General features: G+C 36.1%; 1 protein-coding gene across 1 annotated transcript in view; it reads right to left on the bottom strand.

Annotated features, from left to right (window-relative positions):
* The window catches only part of MAMDC2 (MAM domain containing 2), a 133,373-nt gene that overhangs the window by 3,100 nt on the left and 107,752 nt on the right, over window positions 1–22,521 (bottom strand). Inside the window, exons 10-12 of the mRNA XM_033124176.1 lie at window positions 20,252–20,345; window positions 18,140–18,292; window positions 3,769–4,028 (exon numbers count right to left, since the gene is read on the bottom strand). Coding sequence (XP_032980067.1) covers window positions 3,769–4,028; window positions 18,140–18,292; window positions 20,252–20,345 — 507 coding nt within the window. The remainder of the gene's footprint in view (window positions 1–3,768; window positions 4,029–18,139; window positions 18,293–20,251; window positions 20,346–22,521) is intronic.

The following is a 22,521-nucleotide window of genomic DNA, read 5'->3' as shown; positions in this document are numbered from 1 at the left end:
GCCCAAACCCCTGATGATGTACACATTTACTTCTCTAGCTCTGTTCTTCTCCCTGAACTCCAATGTCATATCCTACTGTTCACTTGACATACCCACTGATGTCTAATAGACATCAAAAACTTTTCATGTCCAAAAAACACAAAAAGCAAAAAATCCCTGTTAATTTCCCTCTTGCACACACTGTCCTCACTCTTCAGACTGCTCCACCTAGAGTCTTCCTCCTCTCAATGGCAACTCCATCCTGATAGTTGCTCAGGCCAAAAACTTTGGAGTCATCTTGACTCCACTCTCTCAAACCCCATATTCCATACACGAGAAAGTCCTGCAGGCTTCTGATGACCTCTCACCTCTGCTACACAGCCCAAGCCACCACACCTCTTCCAGGATGACTGCAGTAGTCCCCCAAATCTCCTTGTCCCCATACAGTCTACTCTCTGTGTTGTAGCTGGAGAGATCCTTTTGAAATATAAAGTGGATCATATTACCTTAAAACCGTCTGATGATTCCTTAATTGCTTTTGGAATAATTTTTGAACTCCGCTGTATCATCTAAGGCCTTTGTGGTTATGCCCTGAGACGTCTTTGACCTCATTACTTGATCTGCTTGACTTACTCTTTTTCATAGTGCTTAAGGCAGCACCCAATGCTACCTTACATATTTTTGACTTATGTTTTCAACCGCTCCCCCACTAGAATGTAAACTTCTGAAGAATGAGAACTTCATATGTTCCGTTGTTCATTGTAGTGGCCCCGATTCTTAGAGTAGCAAGTGGTCAATAAATATTTATTAAAATGACATATTTTGTCCTCCTACTCTAGCAGCTCAGTCTGGATGTCTGATGTAACTAGGGAATAGCACGTGTGCCATGCTGATATGAATTAGAGACCAGAGAGATTTGGGAGGGAATCTATTTTTAGAAACAATAAAATCTTTTAATATTTTGATATGTCAAAGTTTATAAAACCCTTTCATATATATAATCTCATTTGACTTCACTCTAACTCTGGCGATGTCAAGATGGCAGGAATTATTACCCCATTTTGAAAATGCATAAACAATCCCACATTGTTTGAGATTTCCCCCAAGGTCACCCAGTGCTTTTGACATCCAGGGAAAGGAGTGTATTTTGGAACTTCTATGGTGGGAGGGAGTGTAGAACAGTAGCTTGAGGATACAAACTTTGGAACCAGTCAGATCTGAGATTAAATTTTCTCTCTGCCACTTACCAGCGGGACATCTAGTTTCCCCTGTCTGTAATGAGGAACTATAAGATCAGTTGGAAGGACTTACGTACGGCTCTTAGCACTGGAAGTGCCTGGCATGAAAAAATGGCTGATCTATTTGCACAAATCTGTGTTTTATTAGACTCTGGGATGTTTTGAAGAAACTAGTTCAGCCCGGTCTCTAGATGGTCATTTGGGATTCCTCAGGGAATTACTAAATCCAGAAGAAAATTCCTCAGGTAGATTCATACCTGTTCCACTCTAAGTCCAAGGGAACGGTCTGGAGTCTTCTTTCCAGACTGTGAGCTGACAATCTCTCAGGCCATTCTGTACCCTTTGAACTGGAACACCCCAAGATGCTCTTCTAGGTGCCTCAAAAAACATTTCAAACAACCAGCTACCCAGCAAGTGTAGTAGATGCAAGGCACTGTACCTGACCCCTGGGCTTAGATGCTGAGAAGTCACATATTCCTTAGAACTCAGATCCTAGAACTCTTGTGTATCAGCATCATTTGGGGATTTTAAAAAACGTCAATACTCAGGCTCCACCTGAGAGACTCAGATTCATTTAGTCTAGGACAGAGAGTCTCTGTCTTTAGCATGTATCAAAAACACCAGGAGAGTTTGTTAAGACATAGATTTCTGGGCTCCATCCCGAGTTTCTGGTTCAGTAGTTCTGAGGTGGAGCCTGAGAATGTGCATTTCAGGTGAATTTCATTTTAGGTAAAGTTGCATTTCACGTGTTGCTGCTGATCTCGGGACCAACTTTGAGAATATGTGAATAGGGTACGGTGCCCTAATAGCCTAACAAAATTAATCTGTCATCTCTGAATGATGATCAATTATGTTAGTAAGTTTCTTGAGTGATCCACTTTCCTTCTTTCCTTCTGTCAACAGATATTAAATCACTATCAAAATCATTCCTGGGTGCCGGCCCAGTGGCTCAGGCGGTTAGAGCTCTATGCTCCTAACTCCGAAGGCTGCCAGTTCGATTCCCACATGGGCCAGTGTGCTCTCAACCACAAGGTTGTCAGTTCAATTCCTCGAGTCCCGCAAGGGATGGTGGGCAGTGCCCCCTGCAACTAAGATTGAACACGGCACCTTGAGCTGAACTGCCGCTGAGCTCCCGGATGGCTCAGTTGGTTGAAGCATGTCCTCTCAACCACAAGGTTGCCGGTTTGATTCCCGCAAGGGATGGTGGGCTGTGTCCCCTGCAACTAGCAACGGCAACTGGACCTGGAGCTGAGCTGCGCCTAAGACTGAAAGGACAACAACTTGAAGCTGAATGGCACCCTCCACAACTAAGATTGAAAGGACAACAACTTGACTTGGAAAAAAGTCCTGGAAGTACAGACTTTCCCCCAATAAAGTCCTGTTCCCCTTCCCCAATAAAATCTTTAAAAAAAAAAAAAGAAATCATTCCTGGGGCTATCTGTTATCATTTACTAAATTTCTAGACAGTTTTATCCATGTTGAGATAATGGACCATCCCTGGATAATGCCACATCTTCCCTGTCATTTGTTCTTTAGCAATGTAGCACCCTAGATGGCACTGCCACCTGGTCACCTGAGCTGCAATTCCTTCCCATTTACTTGCAGATCTGTAGAAAATTAATTGTGGTTGTGGGTGGTGTAAAATAAAGTCCTCATTTTTGATACCTCTTCCCAGGAATATTTAGGCTTAGCCCAAGCAGACTATATCGTTAAAGCTGAGGGGTATTGGTCCAGGAGGTTCATCAGCCAGAAGCAAGGATGAGGAGGAAGCAGGGCTTTTACTTCACGATCACACCTAAGAATTCCTCAGAGCAAGTTCAGGAAGAGTCAGGGGTCTGAAAGTGATCTCCTCAGAGCTTTCTAGAGCTTTGGCTCAGGGTAGGCAGTGGCTGGCAGGAGGCCACTGCTGATCTTTAGATTAGATTGCCTCCTCAACCCCATCTGTGGGAATGTACAAGGCTCTTTCCTTTCACTGTCTAGATTCCTTTATAATCGGGATCCTGTAGGATGAAGGCCTTCTACAGCACATGAGAAGACCCAGGACTAAGGATCAAGACTCTCAGTTTCTTGTACATCAGTGTGGACAGAGGCTGAAAAATCTACCCTGCACCGCAGACTCGAGTAAATACAGGCTTACAACAAAAGCGCTTGTATATGGGTAATGGTGAGTGCAATGATGCAGCTGCAGCAACGAATTCGGTAAATACCATGTTTTGAAGAAAAGGAGCCTCTGTTTCAGAGATTTGCAGGACACATAGAATGTACTTGACACTCATAATGCACCAAGACAAAAAATAGGTACACTTTCCTCATTGAGCTGCAAAAATCATTTTATGCATAAATATCCAAAGCTTTCTCTCCTCGCCTAATTTCCCATTCACTGCTTAGATGTAATCAATATAGTCTAATTATGTTTACTCTTAAACAAGTACTGCCTTTATCTATCACCCTGAAAAAGAACAAAACATTCTCTTCTGTAGCAAGGAAAAGACGGAACATCAGAAGCCGTTAGGAACGTGTGCCATTACTTGATTCTGATCTCTTGGCTTACCTGGTGTTGCCTCTCACAGCTGTATTCAATCAGTGCTCGGAGCCAGGAAATGCTCTGCTCGCCTCTTCTTCTCCATAAGAGGGACCCTTTACTGTCACCTTCTTTTTTCAAATAAACACTCAGCAGGCCCGTCCCTGCTCCATACATGTGGTAGAAAAAGGTCAAGCAGTGTTTTCCGGTGACACCGCGCAGAGGATGGGACAAGAGGTGTGCTTTTTGTCGGTAGACCATGTGGGATGCCTCGATGTACATGTAGTAGCCTTGAGAGCAATGCAAAATCGGGTATTGTTAAAAAGGACACAAAGTATATTCTCTTCTTTCTCTTTTGAGTAGTGTTCCTGGAAACAAATTAGAGTACATGGATGACTGCCTGACAGTACTGATAAAGGGTTTTATCATTTTGGAGGACACGTATCATCTAAAGAGAATAAATATGCTACAAACTTTAGACCGTGAAAATAATGTTTTCATTTAATAATTGATCATCCTATTGAAGATACAGGACATAACTAATATACTAGTATTATGCCACTGATGCCATCACTAGTATTATGGTGATTGACTCATCAGAATGTATCCTACTAATTCACGGGCAACGTTCTGGAGCTTTCAGACATGGGTTTAGGGGAGAGAGCATGAATTTCGTAGTCAGGTAGGTCTGGGTTCAAGTCTTTGCTCTCCTATTTGTTGCCTGTGTGATCATGGTCTAATGAAGTATCCTCTCTGAACCTACATTCATCATTTAAAACTAAGGGTTAATAGGACCTGTGCTACAGAGTTGTGAGAGTTAAATAACATGAGTAACATATGCCCACATGTAGTACATATTCAAATATTAGTTTCTTGTCCTGCTCTCTTTCCCGAAATTTTTTGTGAGACTTCTTTTCGTCTTGAAAACATATTTATGTAACATTTACTATAATTACATTGACATTTCATATATTACACATGTATATCATATACTACATAATATATGTTAATTGTAGAACACATTATATTTCCATTTTCCTTTCCTAATTTTAGTTTGTTTTCTGATTTGCTGGTTTCGGGCAGAAGCAGGATTCGTCTGCATGTAAATAGTGTTGTGCTTATTCTGTGCAGAGATATTTCCTTGTTTACCTCACTCCTATGCCCCCAGGTCCTAGAATAGTCCCTGGAACAGAGCAGATGCTCGAAAAATATTTGTTGAATGAACAAATGACTGAATTTTCTTGCACAGCTCTAAGCTACAACAAGTTTGACCATTTCCAGAGCACAGGGTTCTACCAAGGTCATTCCAGTTGTGCGAGGGTCTTGGCAATGACACATGAACTTGACCGGGATGCTCCAAGGCACAACTAGACAAATCCGAGTTTTGATAAAATTAAAGTTTTATCAAAGCACATGTTCTCAAACTAGTTCCATACCATCTGATGTATTTTTTTTAAAACTAATCACACATAAAATGATTCTTTAACTTCATTACCTTCATTCTTTCACTGGCAAGAAAATTGCTGCACGAGAAGCACTGGGGTTTTTGCACTTGCCACAAAAAGAAACTTTTATTGTTTTCTTTAACATTTTCTAACTTAAGCTAGGCTGGATGTAAACAAATACAGATATATATAATCCTAATAGAAGGGTATATTTAATTTTATTCCATGGAAAATAAGATCAAAGCATGAAAATGACTATGGTTTATCATCTAACTATGTACAAAGGTAGCTCATTCTATCCTACACGTAAGTTAGTGGCAGAGTGCACCGAAACTCTATCTTAATGAATCTTTAACTTAAAAAAGCATTTCCTCCATTAAATCACTCTTAAAGAAATAAAAAAAAAAGAAAGCTTTTGTAAGTGGCTTTGGGGCACTCAAAAGATCCACCTGAATCCTAAATAAAGGACCTTAGCTAAAGATGAAATAATTGTGGGAGGGGAGGGGATGGTTCCTCTGAAAGCTGCTGTCACTGGGAAACCACAAAGGAGAGGTTATTGGGGCCCTGAAACAAAGTCTTTTCAGAATGGAAAGGAAGCAATGTATCCCTCATGAGTGAGAGATGACCCAAAAAGTGCCTTCCATTTAGTGATAATAGTCCACAGCCTGGTGATAACGGTATGAGTACCAGCCAGAATTAGTCTGCGGTCCTAGAAGAGAGGAAAACCTCTACCCCCTCTAGGATTACCCAGTTGAATTCTTTCTTTCCTGAGTACAATGCACTGATCACTTAGCCTCAAATGAGTGAAGCATAACTCTGGTAATACTTTTATTTCATGCACCTGTGGGTCTCAGGTATCAGGCTGAAGCCATCACCTAAGGTTTCCATTTTCAGAGATCTTTGTGTTTAGGATCATGAAACATGAAAGGAAGCTCCCAAGCTGTTTGATCTGTGTACTTGTGCTCCATTTGGGAGAGAGGGGTAATGGAAGCACACCTGTGTCTTGACGGGGCACTGACACCAGCCCACTTTTCTTGAGTAATGTTGGCCTTTCCAAAAATCCTTCAGTTTCTGTTTGAAGCACGTTATGTATATTCCATAAGGCAATCCTGAGTTAGACCAACGTAGGCCAACATCTATACCTGCAAACAATCTTATTTGTCCACTGATTGGAATGTTCCCCTCTGATACACAAACTGATGATTCCTCTCGATGCCAAATATGTTTTTCTTCTTGACTTGCATGTGACATTTCCTTTCCCCAGAAAAGATCAGAGTTTCATGGCAAGCCAATCTGCCTCACATGTGTTTGGAAAGCAGAGAAAAGCCCCGTGCATTGCCGAGCTTTGCCACATTACTACTCCAAATGCTGTCTGTCTCAGCAAACAAAAGCTCTGGATGGAAGCCAAGAGCCCCAGCATTCAAAGCTCAGCCTGGCTCATGTATTCCTGCACATGAAGGATTCCAGTCTGTGGAAGGGATTACTAAGTGGAGAAAACAAATTACTTTCTCTCTGTGGGTCATTGTTTAACATTCAACATGGGGGGTTCCAATGTGTCTCCTGGGAGATCAGGGTCCCATCTGTTCTTTGCACAGCAACTGGGATTTGTTGAGACACATACCATATTCGTAATTTGGAACGGTAAAGCAGCTGTTCCTCCAGTCTTGCAGCCCCCTTTCACCAGGGCTGGGAAGGAGCTCGGCTAGTTTGTGTGAGGCCATGTGGAGTGAACAGCTACATAGCTACGCTCAGTAAGCTGGAAGGGGATTCTTAACAATCAGCAGAAAAAAGACACTTGGGAAGAACAACAGCTAAATGTGTCCCTAAAATTGCTTTTTACCGTACTTTTTAAATGACTTTTAAAGCTTGTGATAAATGAGGAGTTACAGTTTAACGGGTAGCAAGTTTCAGTTTGAGAAAATGAAGAAGTTCTGCAGATGCTTGCACGACGATGCGAATGCATTTAATGCCACTGAACTACTGTATACTTAAAAATGATTGAACGGTAAATTTTATACTATGTATATTTTACCACAATATCTTAAAAGGCTTGTCATATAAACCTTCTCTGTGTAAGTAGGATCTGACAATATCAGAAACTAGTGTAATAAGTTATTGAAAGATTAGAGAACATTGGAGATTTTAATTATCTAGAGCTAATCCTCAGATAGTTCCAGACTCGCTGGGTAGCATTGTTACATATCTGATATAACTATCAAAATTCTTAAAAGACAAGAACTTGAATTAGACTGCTATTAAATTTCAGTTATATAACTAACACATTAAATATATAGTTTTGATTTTCTTTTGTCTGACAGCACAATTTTATAAATGAATGTCATTTGGTATTTTAATGTGTCATTGATATTTCTGTCATACAAGAGGGAGTGTTCTTAGAAATAAATAAGACTTCTACCTTTACTTAGTAGTATGTTGAAAGAGAATTTAATTGCCACAAATATAAAAGATATACTGAAACACTAAACAGTACCACCAAAGAAACTGATCGTGTCTCTTTCTCTGGAAATTGCTAAGAAAATGATAAATGGCCGCTTTTCTAGGTTTTAATTGGGGGGAGGGAAGAGGCAGGACTGGGTGACTTTTAATCTATTCACTGGTGGACTCAGCGAGCTGGGAAATATTACAATGGGAGGCATTTTCTCACTAAACTGGATAGTCAGACATTGATTTATTTATTCTATGATATTTTGGCCCCAATATTTCTGTAAAGTCCAGGGCAACTAAAACAATTGTTTAAAAAGAATTCTGACAGTATAACATCAAATAAATGTAAGTAAAATTGCAATAGCCAGTAAAACTCTGGGAACTTTGTTAAGACTCATTTTTATTGTCTTGTAAAGAAATAGCATCTGTGTTAGGAAACTTACTGATTCTGCCAGGATAGAGCTACTCAAGTAGACGGTGGCAGAAAATGGAAAGACAAATCCTGTGGAGTCCATCCCGTCTTGATGCAAGTCAAGATCCATCTGTCACAAATGCCTTTATTATTTGGTTAGATGAGGAGCTAAGTGATGGGGCTAGAACTTTATTTTTTGGTCTTTGTTGTTCTTCTCGAATGACTTGTTCTATGAGATAACTGGCTTACGCATTGGAAATGTTCCCCAAACTTTACTCATACAAATACCGTCTTCATGATGTTATTTTTGTTTATCCACATATTACTTATGCTATTGTTCAGTTAATATTTTTCTTTAAATAGATTCCACCTTTATTACTTAAATATATTTATTCAGATAGGAAATTTATTAGCATGAAAATAGAAAACAAGCTATAAATCTGTGAAATAATCGTTTTGATGTGTTGGTCATATATTTTTTCTTTGTCATGGATATTACTATGAAATTAAAAAATATTCATCCACCTATCACTTGAGTTACCCATTGGTAGTGTGGAAAACATTGGTTTAAGTTCTGTTAAACCATCTGGTTTCTATTAAGTCATTTTACGTGTAGTCATTGGCCGTAATTTCCTATTTATAAAAGCACAAATACAACAGAACAACGAGTCCAAGACAGTATCCCAGAGATGCACATCAGATTTTATAAAAGATTTACTAATTGTAAAAATACTAATAACATTCATATGAACGGAGCTTATATAGTATCAAGGTTTTTTATAACTATAATCTCAGTTAATCATCATTGTAACCCTAACAGATTATCAAGACATCCATTGTTATCTTTATTTTATGTATAAGGAAACCAAGGTTCAGAGAAGTTATATGACCATACCACAGATTATGCAGGCAGCAAGTGGCAGAGTCAGCTCACTCTTCATTCATTGGTTTCTCTACTAGGCTACACCATGCTACACCCTAGAATTTGGAAAGGTTTGTTGCATCTCCAGTTAGTGAGTCAGGAACTATAGCTCCCTTGGAATTGCTACATACGATGAAGTGTTGATCCTGATAGACACACAATAAACTGTAATGTCTATATGGTTCTCTTTTTTTTTAATGGGCCTATAGTTGCTGACCATCAGTGGTGACCAATGCAGTGGTCTGTAAAACAGCTTTGTATGCCTCTCTTCTTTCTATTAATATTTTCTTCTTGTGTATGTTTTCCAAGTGTAAATTGATAGGTTTTAAAGATGGGAAGTGAAAAGGTAGAATGCATTCTACTAGTACAGGTGTATCCTCAGAAAGTCCCAGAATGTACTGCATTCCAAAAAGATTCTGTTATCACCGACACCAAACAAATACCTTCCAGTCATCAAGGAGAAAGATACTATGTTTCTGGTCCAGAGTGTGAACCTATTACTTTACTAATGTATAGGATAGGAAGTTCTACCATTTTTGTATCCTGTCATTATTTTACTGCCTGTATTTGAAGAAGACATAGAAAAGATCATTTAGGACTAAATGCAAAAATAGCAATAAATCAACAGAGCAGGCAATAGAAGATCTCTTTTTGGGGGTGTAATTTCATTATTATTTAAATTGCACATCTAATTACAGATAGGTGTGCCGTTGCTATTCCAGCATCCAAGCAGAGAATACTTAAAACTTCCTTCAATGAGTTTCAGAGTTTTAATATTTAAAATGTATATGTGCCTGATTTATAAGATCCTGTCTACCTACTGCATGCTAGAAACCTATACACTTTTAGTAATTTGTTTAGGTAATTAAAATTCTCTTATTATTTTAGACTATTGTCTCCCGTTGAGGAGAAACTGCAGCAACATTACGTTTAATATTAATATATAAATTGCTTTGTAAAAAACATGAGGTGATTGTCAAGTGGTTTCCAAGATAATTAAATAAAGAAGACATTTGCAGTATTTTATTACTGTGACAGTTGTCCCCATGATTTACTACTCAAGATTGAGAATTACAATGAGAAAGAAGGCGAAAATTACAGAGTTTCTTAGCCAGTTTACAGCCAAAGGCAGTATAAATGTAAATTTTAATACTCTCCTACTACCCCTTGTCAAATAATAGAACACCACACAATAACATAATCTCTAATATAGCAAGACCTTGGATAGAACAGCCAGAAATATTAGCAAAAGAACATGGCGGAAAGAAGGCAGAGACACAAAGATCCCATACAAAACACTATGATTGGTTATAGTACAGAAGAAAAGAGCAAATGTCTTTAAATTTTGAGTACTCTATAATAATTATGTCCTTAAATAATGATGCTGAAAAATGAAATACCAGAGACATCTTCTTCTGGGTATGTTGAGCAATTTGTAGCAGGCCTACATTCCTGCTGAAAGAAATTAGGAAAAGTTGGATAAGTAATATACATATTTTCAGAAAACGCCTGTTTTGAAGCTATAAGAGCACTTCCCAAGCAGCAAGGACTTGAGGAGCAAAGATCACAGCAAAAGGGGAAGTTCAATGAACTGAACTCAACATTTTTCAAGCTGCTTTTCACCTTGGGGCATTTGCCTATTCAGGTTAGAAGCTAAGTGGAGAGCAATTAACAAGATGTAGAGAAACCAACAGATATCAATGGGCTGGGAAACCATAACTGGAGTTCAGGGCTACCAAAGCAGTCAGGGCTTAAAAGCCAAGTTGTGTGAGAAAACAGAGGCACAGAGAAGTGACCCCATTACTTGGCAGTCTTCCCTTGAGGCATGGGCCAAATTTTTAAACTGCAGAGGGCAAGGGCCAAGAAGCCAAATGCAAAATAAAATACAGTTTTCAGCAATCTCATTAGCTGGAGACAAAAATTGAAGTTTAGGACATACTAAAGAGGAGAACCCTTAATAAAATCCCAGGGGATATTCTTGGAGATTAAACCCTAGGTGTAGGGAAGAACCAGATGTCAATCCAGCAAAATAGAGCTGCAACACCACCTCAAGTTAGCTCAGTTCTGACTGGACTAAGGTAACCTGCTCTATTCTAGTTGGCTATTTGAGAATAGGTTGTTCCCAGCCGATAAAAAGCTAAAGGAATTCATCACCACCAAACCAGTATTATAAGAAATGTTAAAGGGACTTCTTTAAGAAGAAGGGGAAAAAACACATTAAAAATATGAATAATAAAATGGCAATAACTACATATCTATCAACAATTACTTTAAATCTAAACAGATTAAATGCTCCAATCAAAAGACATAAGGTAGCTGAATGGATAAGAAAATAAAACCCTTACATACGCTGCCTAGAAGAGACTCACTTCAGATTGAAAGAAATGCAGAGACTGAAAGTAAAGGGATGGAAAAAGACATTTAATGAAAATGGAAATGAAAAAAAAAAAATCTGGGATAGCAATACTTATACCAGACAAAGTATACTTAAAACAAAGGCTATAACAAGAGATGAAGAAGGACCCAGCAATTCCACTTTTGGGTATTTACCTGAAGAAACCCCAAAACACTACTTCAAAGGAACATATGCATCCATATATTCATTGCAGATTTAACAATTTGGCACATGCCTCAAGGGAAGATTTTCAACTGATGGGGTCACTTTTCTGTGCTTCTGTTTTCTCACAAAACTTGGCTCCTGAGCCCTGACTGCTTTGGTAGCCCTGATCTCCAGTTATTGCCAAGATGGACACTGGGTGTCCATCAATGGGTAAATGGATAAAGAAGAGGTGGTACATATATACAGTGCAATAGTATTCAGCCATAATGAAGAATGAAATCTTGCCATCTGCAACTACATCAATGGAACTACAGGATATTATGCTAAGTGAAATAAGTCAGACAGAGAAATATAAATACCATATGATTTCACTTATATGTGGAATCTATAAAACAAAATAAACAGACAAAACAGAAACACACTCATAGATACAGAGAACATTTTGATGGTTGCCAGATGGGAAGGAGTTTGGGGAATGGGTAAAAAATGGGAGGGATTAAGAAGCCGAAATTTGTAGTTACAAAATACCAGGGGTGTCAAAAAAATGTATACACATGACTTGTATTCCTCTTTTGATAACGGTATATATTGAGTATTACAATTTTAATACAATTTTTTTCCTTTCTTAAAATGTATATACATTTGTTTTGGCACCCTCTGTAGTAAAACAGGGATGTAAAGTATAGCATAGGGAGTATAGTCAATAATATTGTAATAACTATGTATGGTATCAGATGGTTACTAGATTTTACACCTGAAACTAATATAATATTGCATATCAACTGTAATTGAAAAAAAAATTTTAAAAGAAGAGAATCGGTTGAAACCTCTCTGTAGAAAACATCACCAAGAATTCTATAATTTTTCACTTAATGTCCATATATTTAAAGACACAGGTCCAAAGTGGAGTGGGCAGGACAGACAGTAGGAACAGAACCACAGGTGACCCAGATATGGAGTTATCACTCAATGACTGTAAAACAACTATGATTAATTATTTAGTACTATGAGCATTTAATAATATGTTCTAGAAATAGATGATAAGATGGAGACTATCACCAAAGAACTTGAATATATTAAAAAGAAACAAATATAGAAAAGGATGTGAAATTTTGGAATGGCAGAGTAAGGACCTCTGGAAAATCTGTTTCTCTATAAAAGCAATGAGAACAGTGGGGGGATAGGAGGAAGTCAACACTTTCAGAACTCTAGACATTAACTAAAGGCATGCAACAATATAAGAGTGTTTATTTAAGAAAAATTACTAAATCTTGCTAAGAATGGTGAGCTTTTAACTTGCCCTAATCCCATCTTCATATCTTCTTCTCCAAAACAGACTTGAAAACCAAGAGCTTTACAACTAGGGTATCTGTGAAAAACAGCAGCCACTGTAAGGGGAAGAATAGGCATAGAGCTCTTCAAAACCCTATCCCCAGACAACTGTCATTATTTGACCTTTTGGAAGTTCACCGAAAAGCTCCATTCTCAGGGCTTGTCTTTATTTAACCTGACTGAGGTAAACCTTACTCTTTATGAACAGCCTTATCTCCAAGGCATTTGTTAAAAATAATCAGTTAACTGCATTAGATGATAGTAACAATTGAAGCTGACAAAAGGCTGACCAAAGTTTCTTAAAGAAAAAAGTTAGGGAATCGGATGTCTGTGGTAGGCTTTGCAAAGTTCAAAATATTCTTGGCAATCTAGAAAACCACACACATGTGCAGAGGTATGCACGTAGCCAGGAGAGAACTGAGAAGGTCCCAATCGATCACTTCCAGTTGAGTTTGCGGCTCTGCACAGGCATGAAGTGAAGGCTCAGGCAGAGTTGTAAATTGCCTGCTGGAACATGGAAAACATTCCCTAACACAAACACAGAGCACCTCTGCGAGGGCTGGAAGAAAATCTCTGTTGAATCATTAGTTGATGATTAAGCTACCTAAGCATATTTTTCAGTGGTCACACCCAACAAAGAATTCAGACTCTACATAGTTAGTCCAGGAAAGTCACTAAACAAACAAACAGCAACAATAACAACAACCACAAACATCAACAAAGAAAAAACCTGAGGTAGAGTGGGAGCGGCCATATTATATTATTTAAAATGTTTAGTTTTCAACAAAAATTATGAAACATACAAAGAAACAGGAAACTATGGCTCATACACAGGATAAAAAGCAGTCAATATGAACTATTTCTAAGGAAGCCCAGACACTGAAATTATAGACAAAGAGTTTAAGTCAACATTTGTTCAAAGAATTAAAAGAAACCATATCTGGAACATTAAAGGAAAGTATGAGAATGATGTATCACAAAATAGAGCGTATCATTAAAAAGATAAATTATTAAAAAAACTAGAAATTATGGATTTAAAAAGTACAAAACTGAAATGAAAATTCACAAGAGAGCTTCACTGGCAGATTAGAAATGGCAGACAAAAGAATCAGTAAACTTGAAGGCAGGTCAACTGAGATTATCCAATCTGAGGAACAAAGAAAAAAGAATGAAGGAAAATGAACAAAGACTCAGAGGCCAGTGGGATAGCATTTAGTGTACTAACATATGCATAATGGAAGGCCCAAAAGGGAAGAGAGAGAGAAATGGGCAAAAAGAACATTTGAAAATAATAATGGCCATTCCAAACATGATTTAAAGAAAAGTTAATCTACACACCCAAGGAGGTCAAAAACTACAAGTAGTACAAATTCAAGGAAATTCACACCTAGAAAAATCATAGCTAACTGTTGAGAAAGATAAAGAGAATTCTGAAAGCTAGAGAAAAGTGACTCATCATGCACAAAGGAGTCTGAATAAGATTAACAGCTGATTCCTAATCAGAAACCGAAGAGGCCTGAAAGTAGTAAGATGATATAATTCAAAAGTGCTGAAAGAAAACTGAGAATTTATACCAAGAAAAACCATCCTTCAAAAGCAAGGGAGAATTTAAGACATTCCCAGATAATGTAGTGAATTTATCACTACCTACTAAAGGGAGTCCTTCAAGCTGAAATGGAACATTAGACAGAAATAAAGAGCACCAGTAAAGTCAATTATATAGGTAAATATAAAGTGTATAAGTGTATTTTTTGTTTTTATCCCTTTCCTGACATCTGATTTAAAAGACAACTGCATAAAGCAATAATTTAAAAACTGTATCTATGAGCTTATAATATATAAATATCATATGGATGACAATACAGTATAAAGGAGGGAGGAGGAAATGAAGCCAGGTTCCATATAACATAAAATTAAGTTATAGTAATATGCACTAGATTGTTGTAAATTAAGATGTTAATTTTAATCTCAAGAACAACTACTAAGAAAATAACTTTAAACACATATAGTAGGAAAACTCCAAAAAACATGGCGATTAAAATGGTATATTGGAAAATACCTATTGAACACAAAAGAAGGAAGTAATGGAGGAATAAAGAAAAAAAAAGACATAATACATACAGAAAACAAATAGAAAAATGGCAGTCATAAGTTCTACCTTATTAGTAATTATATTAAATGTAAATGGACTAAACACTCTAATCAAAAAGTAGATTGGTAGAATGGATTTTCTAAAACAAATGATCCAATTATATGATGTCTCTAAGAGACACACTCTAGATTCAAAGACAAATATGTTGAAAATAAAAGGTTGGGAAGAAATATAGCATTCACACAGTACCCAAAATAAAACTGCAGTGGAAATATAGCATTCACACAGTACCCAAAATAAAACTGGTGTGGCATATACCCAGACTAAATAGACATTAAACAGTGAGATACCACTACACACCTACTAGGATGTCTATAATCAAAAACAGAAAATAAGTTTTTGCAAGTATAGGGAGAAATTGGAACTCTCATACACTGTTTATGTGGATGCAAAATGGTGTAGCTGCTTTGGAAAACAGCCTGGCTATTTCTCAAGTGGTTAAATATAGAGTTATCATATGATCTAAAAATTCCACTCCTGGGTATATACCCAAAATGAATCAAAACATATATCAATATAAAAACTTGTACACAAGTAGCATACCATCATTATTCATGATAGCCAAAAAGTAGGAATAACCAAAATGTTCATCAACTGATGAATGGATAAACAAAATGTTGTATATCAACACATTGGAACATAATCACAATAAAATTAAATGAAGTACAGATTCATGCTACAATACAGATGAACTCTGAAAACATAAGTGAAAAGAAGCAAAAGAAGCCGATCACAAAAGACTACATGTTATATGATTCTATTTATTTTGAAGATCTAGAATAGGCAAATTCATAGAGACAAAATAGAGTAAAGGTTATCTAGAGATGGGGTGGGAGTGGGAGGACAAGAGTTGGGGGAGGGAATAAGAGTGACTGCTAATGGGTACAGAGTTTATTTTTGAGGTAATAAAAATATTCTGGAATTAAATGATGATGGCTGCACAAATTTGTGAATATACTAAAAACCACTAAATTGTACACTTTAAAAGAGTGAATTGTATAGTATACGTATTTTATCTTTAAAAAAACTAGTATTTACAGAAACAAATGGAAATTCTAGAATTGAAAAGTAGAATTACTGAAATTAAAAAAATAAATCAATAAGTTTAATAGTATACTGAACACAATTAAAAAGAAGATTTTCAAACTGAAAAAGTAGGTCAATAGAAAATATCCAAACTGGACAATGGAGAGCAAAAGAAAGGAAATATTTGTAAAACAGCATAGAGGATACATAATAAATACAAGGTGAGAACTTTTAATGTATGTGTAATTGGAATCTCAGGAAGAGAAGAGATAGAATGGGCCAGAAGCAATATTTGACAAGATAGAGGTCAAAGATTTTTGAAAAGTGATGAAAGACTTCAACCTGACAATTAAGGAAGTTTAATGAACTGCAAACAAAATAACTACCAAGAAGGCTACACATATGCATATCATTCTAACACTCTAGAGACCAAACATAGGGAGAAAATATTAAAAGCATCCAGAGAATAAAAGTATACTTTCAAAGTATGACTGACAACTGACTCAAAAGAAATGATGGAAGCCAGAAGACAATTGAATGGCACCTTTAAATGTCTGATTTTAAAAACTGATGATGAAGTTAGAATTCTACTCTCAGCAAAAATATCCTTTAAATGTAAAAGACAGTAAAGACATTCCCATAGCAAAAACAGAAAATTCATCATCAGCAGACTTGCACCAAAAAAAACAAAAACAAAAAAACCCCAAACAAATGAAAAAAAAACACTAACACCAAAACAAAACAAAACACTAGAAGCAGAAGAAAATACTTCTGGCAGAAGAAAAACATTTCCTACAAATGAAAATAATTCAAGAGAGAAACATGAAATTGAAGAAAGGAATGAAGACTAATGGAATGGGGGAAACACATGAATAAATATAAATTAATACCAACCCATTCATATCTTCTGGGGTATAAAAAATATACAGAAATAAAATGCAAGACAAATAGCATAGTAACCATTCAAAGAATAATACTAGTAAAATAATGTAAAAAATAAACAAGCTAATAGAAGAGAAATTAGAATAATAAGAAAGTAAATATAAATCCAAATATATCAGTAACAACATTAAATATTAATGATCCAAATACTCCAATTAAAAGAAAAGACTGTGGGGCTGGATAAAATATAAAACTCAACGATTGTCACACATAAGAGCCACATTAAAAACAAAGTACACAGAAAGTTTGAAAGTTAAATAATGGAAAAAGAAACATAAACACTAGTAAAGAGAGCTGGTGAAGCAAACTATCAGGCAAAGCAGACTTTAAAATAAGAATCATTACTAGAGATAAAGGGGGACATTTTATACTAAGAAAATGGTTTAGTCACCAGGAAGGTATAATGATTATAAATTTGTATATACCTAATAACATAGGTCCAAATTAATATATACAAGCAAGAACTGATGGAACCAAAAGCAGAAACAAACAAATTCACAATCATAATGGAAACTAATATACATCTCAATTGAACAAATTAAAAAAAAAAATCAGTAAAAATATAGAAAATAGGAAGATGATTACAAGCTTGATTCAATAAACATATATAGACCACTATACCCAACAACAACAAAATATACATTATTTTCTAATTCACATAGACTATTTACCTAAATTGATTAAGCATCTCAACAAATGGCAATGATTGAAATCATTAAGGGTATGAACAGATGAGTTTTCCATATTTGTTTCAGCTGCTAGAAAGTGTGGAGTCAAATATGCATGTCTGCTCCCCTGCCTTCCACTACATTTTCTATGCTAGGCCTTGGTCCTGGCTCTAGTTTAGAGCACCATTTATTTACTTATTTTTACTTTTGTCATATTTTTTTTTTAAAATCTACTTCTAATTAAATTATCTTTGCAGGCATATTTTTCATCGTAAGCCCATTTAAATATTCTTTGCGGCAAGATGCATAAGCAACATAGTAAATGAAAAGAACGATTTTAAAGGCACATGCTGAATGATCTATCCCTGTGTGTAGCATCACCTGTGTGGTACATTCTAGACACAGGACATAAATTTACACATTTCAAAATGCAGTAACTACCTCTAGAATGCTGTTTTAGTTTTCCTTAGGAAACAGCACCATGTGGCGTAACTCACCTACCCCAGTAGTGTGGTCTCCCTTTGGTCCTGTGTATGAGGTGGGAGTTTCTCCCCTCCTCCTGTGCCAGCTGCTCCGGTTTCTTCTCTCCTGAGTAAATGCACATTCATCTTGTTCAAAAGTACACTCTCCAGGAGTAGGTGGGAGTTTCTCTGCAAGGAAATAGCAGGTGTTGTGAGACACTGCCAATGAATATGTATTCTGTGGCTCGTCGACAGCCCACTCTGCATGTATGAGTGTTGTCTGGCCATGTGCCATGCATACAGAGACGCAGCCCACCAATGCCAAGCTCTTTGCCTCCAGCTGGAGTCTGGACTTCCACATGGATCCTGCATCCAACATCTACATCCGAAAGCATTGGGATACTTTAAGAAAGAAACCTTCTCTGACTTGTGAATTTACTTGGGTGAATGAGCTCACAAAGCTCTGAAAATTGGTGGTATACTGCCTTTATGGAAATATGGAAAATAATAAAATGCGTAATGCAGGAGCTATCTTCAGAAATTCAGGATGAATGAAGGGAGTCCTCAGAACAAGTCCTTTGCAAAAGGGGAAGAATGAAAGAGAACTAAATGGGCATCTGGAGGCATAGCTTAATTTGTATGGAGCAGATTACACAATTATTCTGTGCATCGGCATTTTTACCTGTAATATGGGAGTATTAATGGCATCCACCTCATGGGGTTGTGGGCATTTAATGAGACGATGTGTGTAAAGTATTTAGAACATGAAGTTCTCAATAAATATCAGCTAAATAAATATTAAAACTTGGTGTTTTGCTACCTGGGGCCACATATTCCATTTTCAGAAACAAATTTTATGTCTTTGGATGCAATCTTCAATAACTTTAGTAATTATTATTATTAGAAAGGTGCCACCTCCCAACTTACTGGGAAGTTCTCCTTTGGCTGACATTGGTGGTACCTTCTATCCAGATTCTTAGCACATTTCTCTAGTAAGTAGGCTCTATTTTATTTTTCTGGCATGATAATTATTTCCCTTCATTTTATTTTACATACAGTACAAGCTAATGAAGCTTCATTCCCTTTTCTACACCTTCTGTGTAGAGATTTTTATCTTGTTCTTTGTTTTGTCGTTGTAGTACCTTGCAAATGAAGGGACTATAAACAAGTTGTCTTTTAATTAAACATGGAAATTATTCTCCAGTGTCAGATTGCTACCATAATTTTCCTGTTTTTTTTTTTTTTTAAGAAATAGACATCATATGATTTAAAATGCAGTGGTAATTAGAAAATACAGACCAACAATCTGGGTTGAGGCATTCACCATTTTCTCATTATGTATAATGTCCAACACATAGCCACCATCTTTATTTTGTCACTATCATCAATGCTTGGTCAATTGTTCCATTGTCATTTAATTCACTTAGAAAATATTTATTTTATTATCATTTAAAAAGTACGTTTAGTCAAGTATCTACATAATAACAATTTCATAAATATTGCTTAAAAATCTGTATTTGTGTAAGACAACAATAAAAATAGCAATAGTAATTATAATAGGCGGTATTTGTTTTTAAAGTACTGTTTTGTGCCAGGTAATTTATATATATTATCCCCAATATTCAGGTAGGTGTTACTATCTCTCTTACAGATGAGGAAACAGGGATTAAGTTTTATGTACAAAGTCACACATTGCATTTAACTCTTCATTTCTAAATTCCAAAGCCTACTACACAGCTCTGTAGAAAGGCACGCCTGGCAAGAAAAGCAAAGGGTAAACTAGCACAAATTAAATGTATGTGTTCTTGTTTCTCATTTGTTTGTCTTGTTCTTTTGTTGTTTTTGGTTTATAGACACAGACAATAGTTTAGTGGTTACCAGAGGGTAAGGGGGATGGGGGGTGGGAGATGAGGGTAAGGGGGATCAAATATATGGTGATGGAAGGAGAACTGACTCTGGGTGGTGAACACAAGATGGGATTTATAGATGATGTAATGCAGAATTGTACACCTGAAATCTATGTAATTTCACTAACAATTGTCACCCCAATAAATTAAAAAAAAATGTATGTGGTATGTTCTTAAAGAAACAGGAAATGTCATTTATAGGCCAAGGAGACAAAGAGAGGTGAAATGATGGCCATCTTACCTGGAAACCAGCAGCTTCCCAATTCTATTGTAATGTCATCCAGGGCTACAAGGCCACAGTCCCAAAAACTTTTGCACAGGCTCATGAAAACGACCTGCAATTCAGAAAAATAAAACCACAAGTTCCGTTAACTGAAAAATGGGAAGCTCTTCAACCTGGGATTTACTTGGCACTACAGGTATGCATAAAGAAATGACAGACACCACTTCACTGCCATATGAACAATAGATCACAGTGGCATGACTAATGGCTAACCATTTACATATGACGTTGGAGTTATTCCTTTTATTTTTGTAAAGCAGAGTCAAGCTCAGAATGGTTTATTGTGTATACTAAGGCTTAAATTAGTTTGCGTTCTTTAAAGAATTGAGAGAGGAAAGCACGAGGTGAACTGGATGGCAAAGAAAAAATCCATCAGGGTTTAAGTATTTTCCCCTGATAATCCACAAAGAGCATACAGAGTTGATGGTATTCCAAGCACTTAACAAACATTTTCGATACAAACACTACTGATTTTTTGGAAATGACTTCTGGCACTGTGCTTGACTCATATTGGGAACAAAGTCCCATCTGGGGACTTATATCTCATTTCCAAAACAAAACAAAAAAATCTATTAATATATCCCTAGGATGGTATGGCTAATAAAAGCCCTAAACACAATTATTTTATCAGACTAAACATTTACTATTTTATGTGAAGGAAAAACTAATAAGTTATTAAATTCATTGTGCAAGAGAGAGAGAGAAAAGTCTTGGATTTCCTTCCACTAGGCCAATTTTCGCGTCTACTTTTCATAAATAGGATGAGCAGAGAGCACTTTTCAAAACATTTATATTAGATCTTCACTGTACTTTGTGGTTTACAAAGCTGCTTCCCATGTATAACCTAATGCTTAATTAGCACAAGGTCCTTCAGTCTATGTTCAATCTCTCACATACAAATCATAATTCAAAGACAAAAGGTGATGTAACAGAAACTAAAACACAAATTATAAATAATGAAAACATTTTATTTTTTAGGTTCTAATATTCAGTATGCTATGTCTTCAATTTATCTATGTTATTAGTAGAACCCTTTGTTCTTTCATGATCAGAGCCATCAGAATATAGATACTACCTAAAAAGAAAATTTTAAATCATGTGACAGTTTACCAGTATGCAAAATATAAAATGTCTTAAGCCGAGATCTGTGAAAGTTTACTTGGACTGTATTCCTATTACTTTAAATTATATAAAAGATAGTTTGAAGATATAACAATATGTAACTATATAAATTAAAATAAAATAAAAATTTTTGACCTCTGTTAATTTTCTCACCTTTGGAGATTCTAGGAATTATCTGAACATGTAAAATATTTTACTTGCAGAATTTATGCCTGGGAAATTATTCCTCATTTGCAAAGTAAAGGTCTGTGGCATCAGCCATGAATGCAGTTACATTTTATCAGCAATTTCTATTGTTATATGGGAAGGAATGGCAATCGTCTCATAATTTATTGAATTAATTGTGCTGCAGAGAGAAAAGTCTTGGCTTTCTATCATTTTGGCAGTTTTAAAGTCTATTTTTCACAATAACACTGAAAAGTACTTTTTCAAAATGAATCTGTGGTAGTAAAATGATTCACCATGTAAATTATGACCTGAATAAGACTCAGACACTTGGCGTGTAAATGTATTCTAAAGAGAAGAAATATTTGCATGCTTCCATACATTTACTACAGCATTATACTAAACAGCATAAAACTAAACAAATGAAACAACCCCAAATTACAATAATAGAGGGAATAAATAAACTGTGGTACCACAATCTAAGAAATAAGCAATCATTAGCTTGTAAATATTACTTAGTAGTACAGAAATACATTCCTCTCATAACGTTAACTGAAAAAAGCTGATTATAATAACAAAATAAGATAAAATTATATCTAACTCATCTAAAAATACATAGAAACAAACCTTGAAAATTTACCAAATTTATATCAATTATGTTAGGCTCATGAAATCAGGTATATTAAACAGAATTCCCCTTATTTTATAGACATTCTATAATTTTGTTATATTTATTTATTTATTTTTTAAAAACAAAACAGGAATCATGATATCTATGGTTAATATATATAATACTGAGTGTGGGTTTCCTAGACTGGCATTGTTTATTAGGATAGCTACTAGGACATGTGGCTATTTAAGTTAAAATTAAGAATTCATTTCTATAGTCATGCTAGTCATATTTCAAGTGCTCAATAACCATGTAGAGCTAGTGGCCAACT

This window comes from Rhinolophus ferrumequinum, chromosome 12 (assembly GCF_004115265.2).
Source record: "Rhinolophus ferrumequinum isolate MPI-CBG mRhiFer1 chromosome 12, mRhiFer1_v1.p, whole genome shotgun sequence".
Taxonomy (NCBI): Eukaryota; Metazoa; Chordata; class Mammalia; order Chiroptera; family Rhinolophidae; genus Rhinolophus; species Rhinolophus ferrumequinum.
This window is presented reverse-complemented; position numbering and strand designations above follow the sequence as displayed.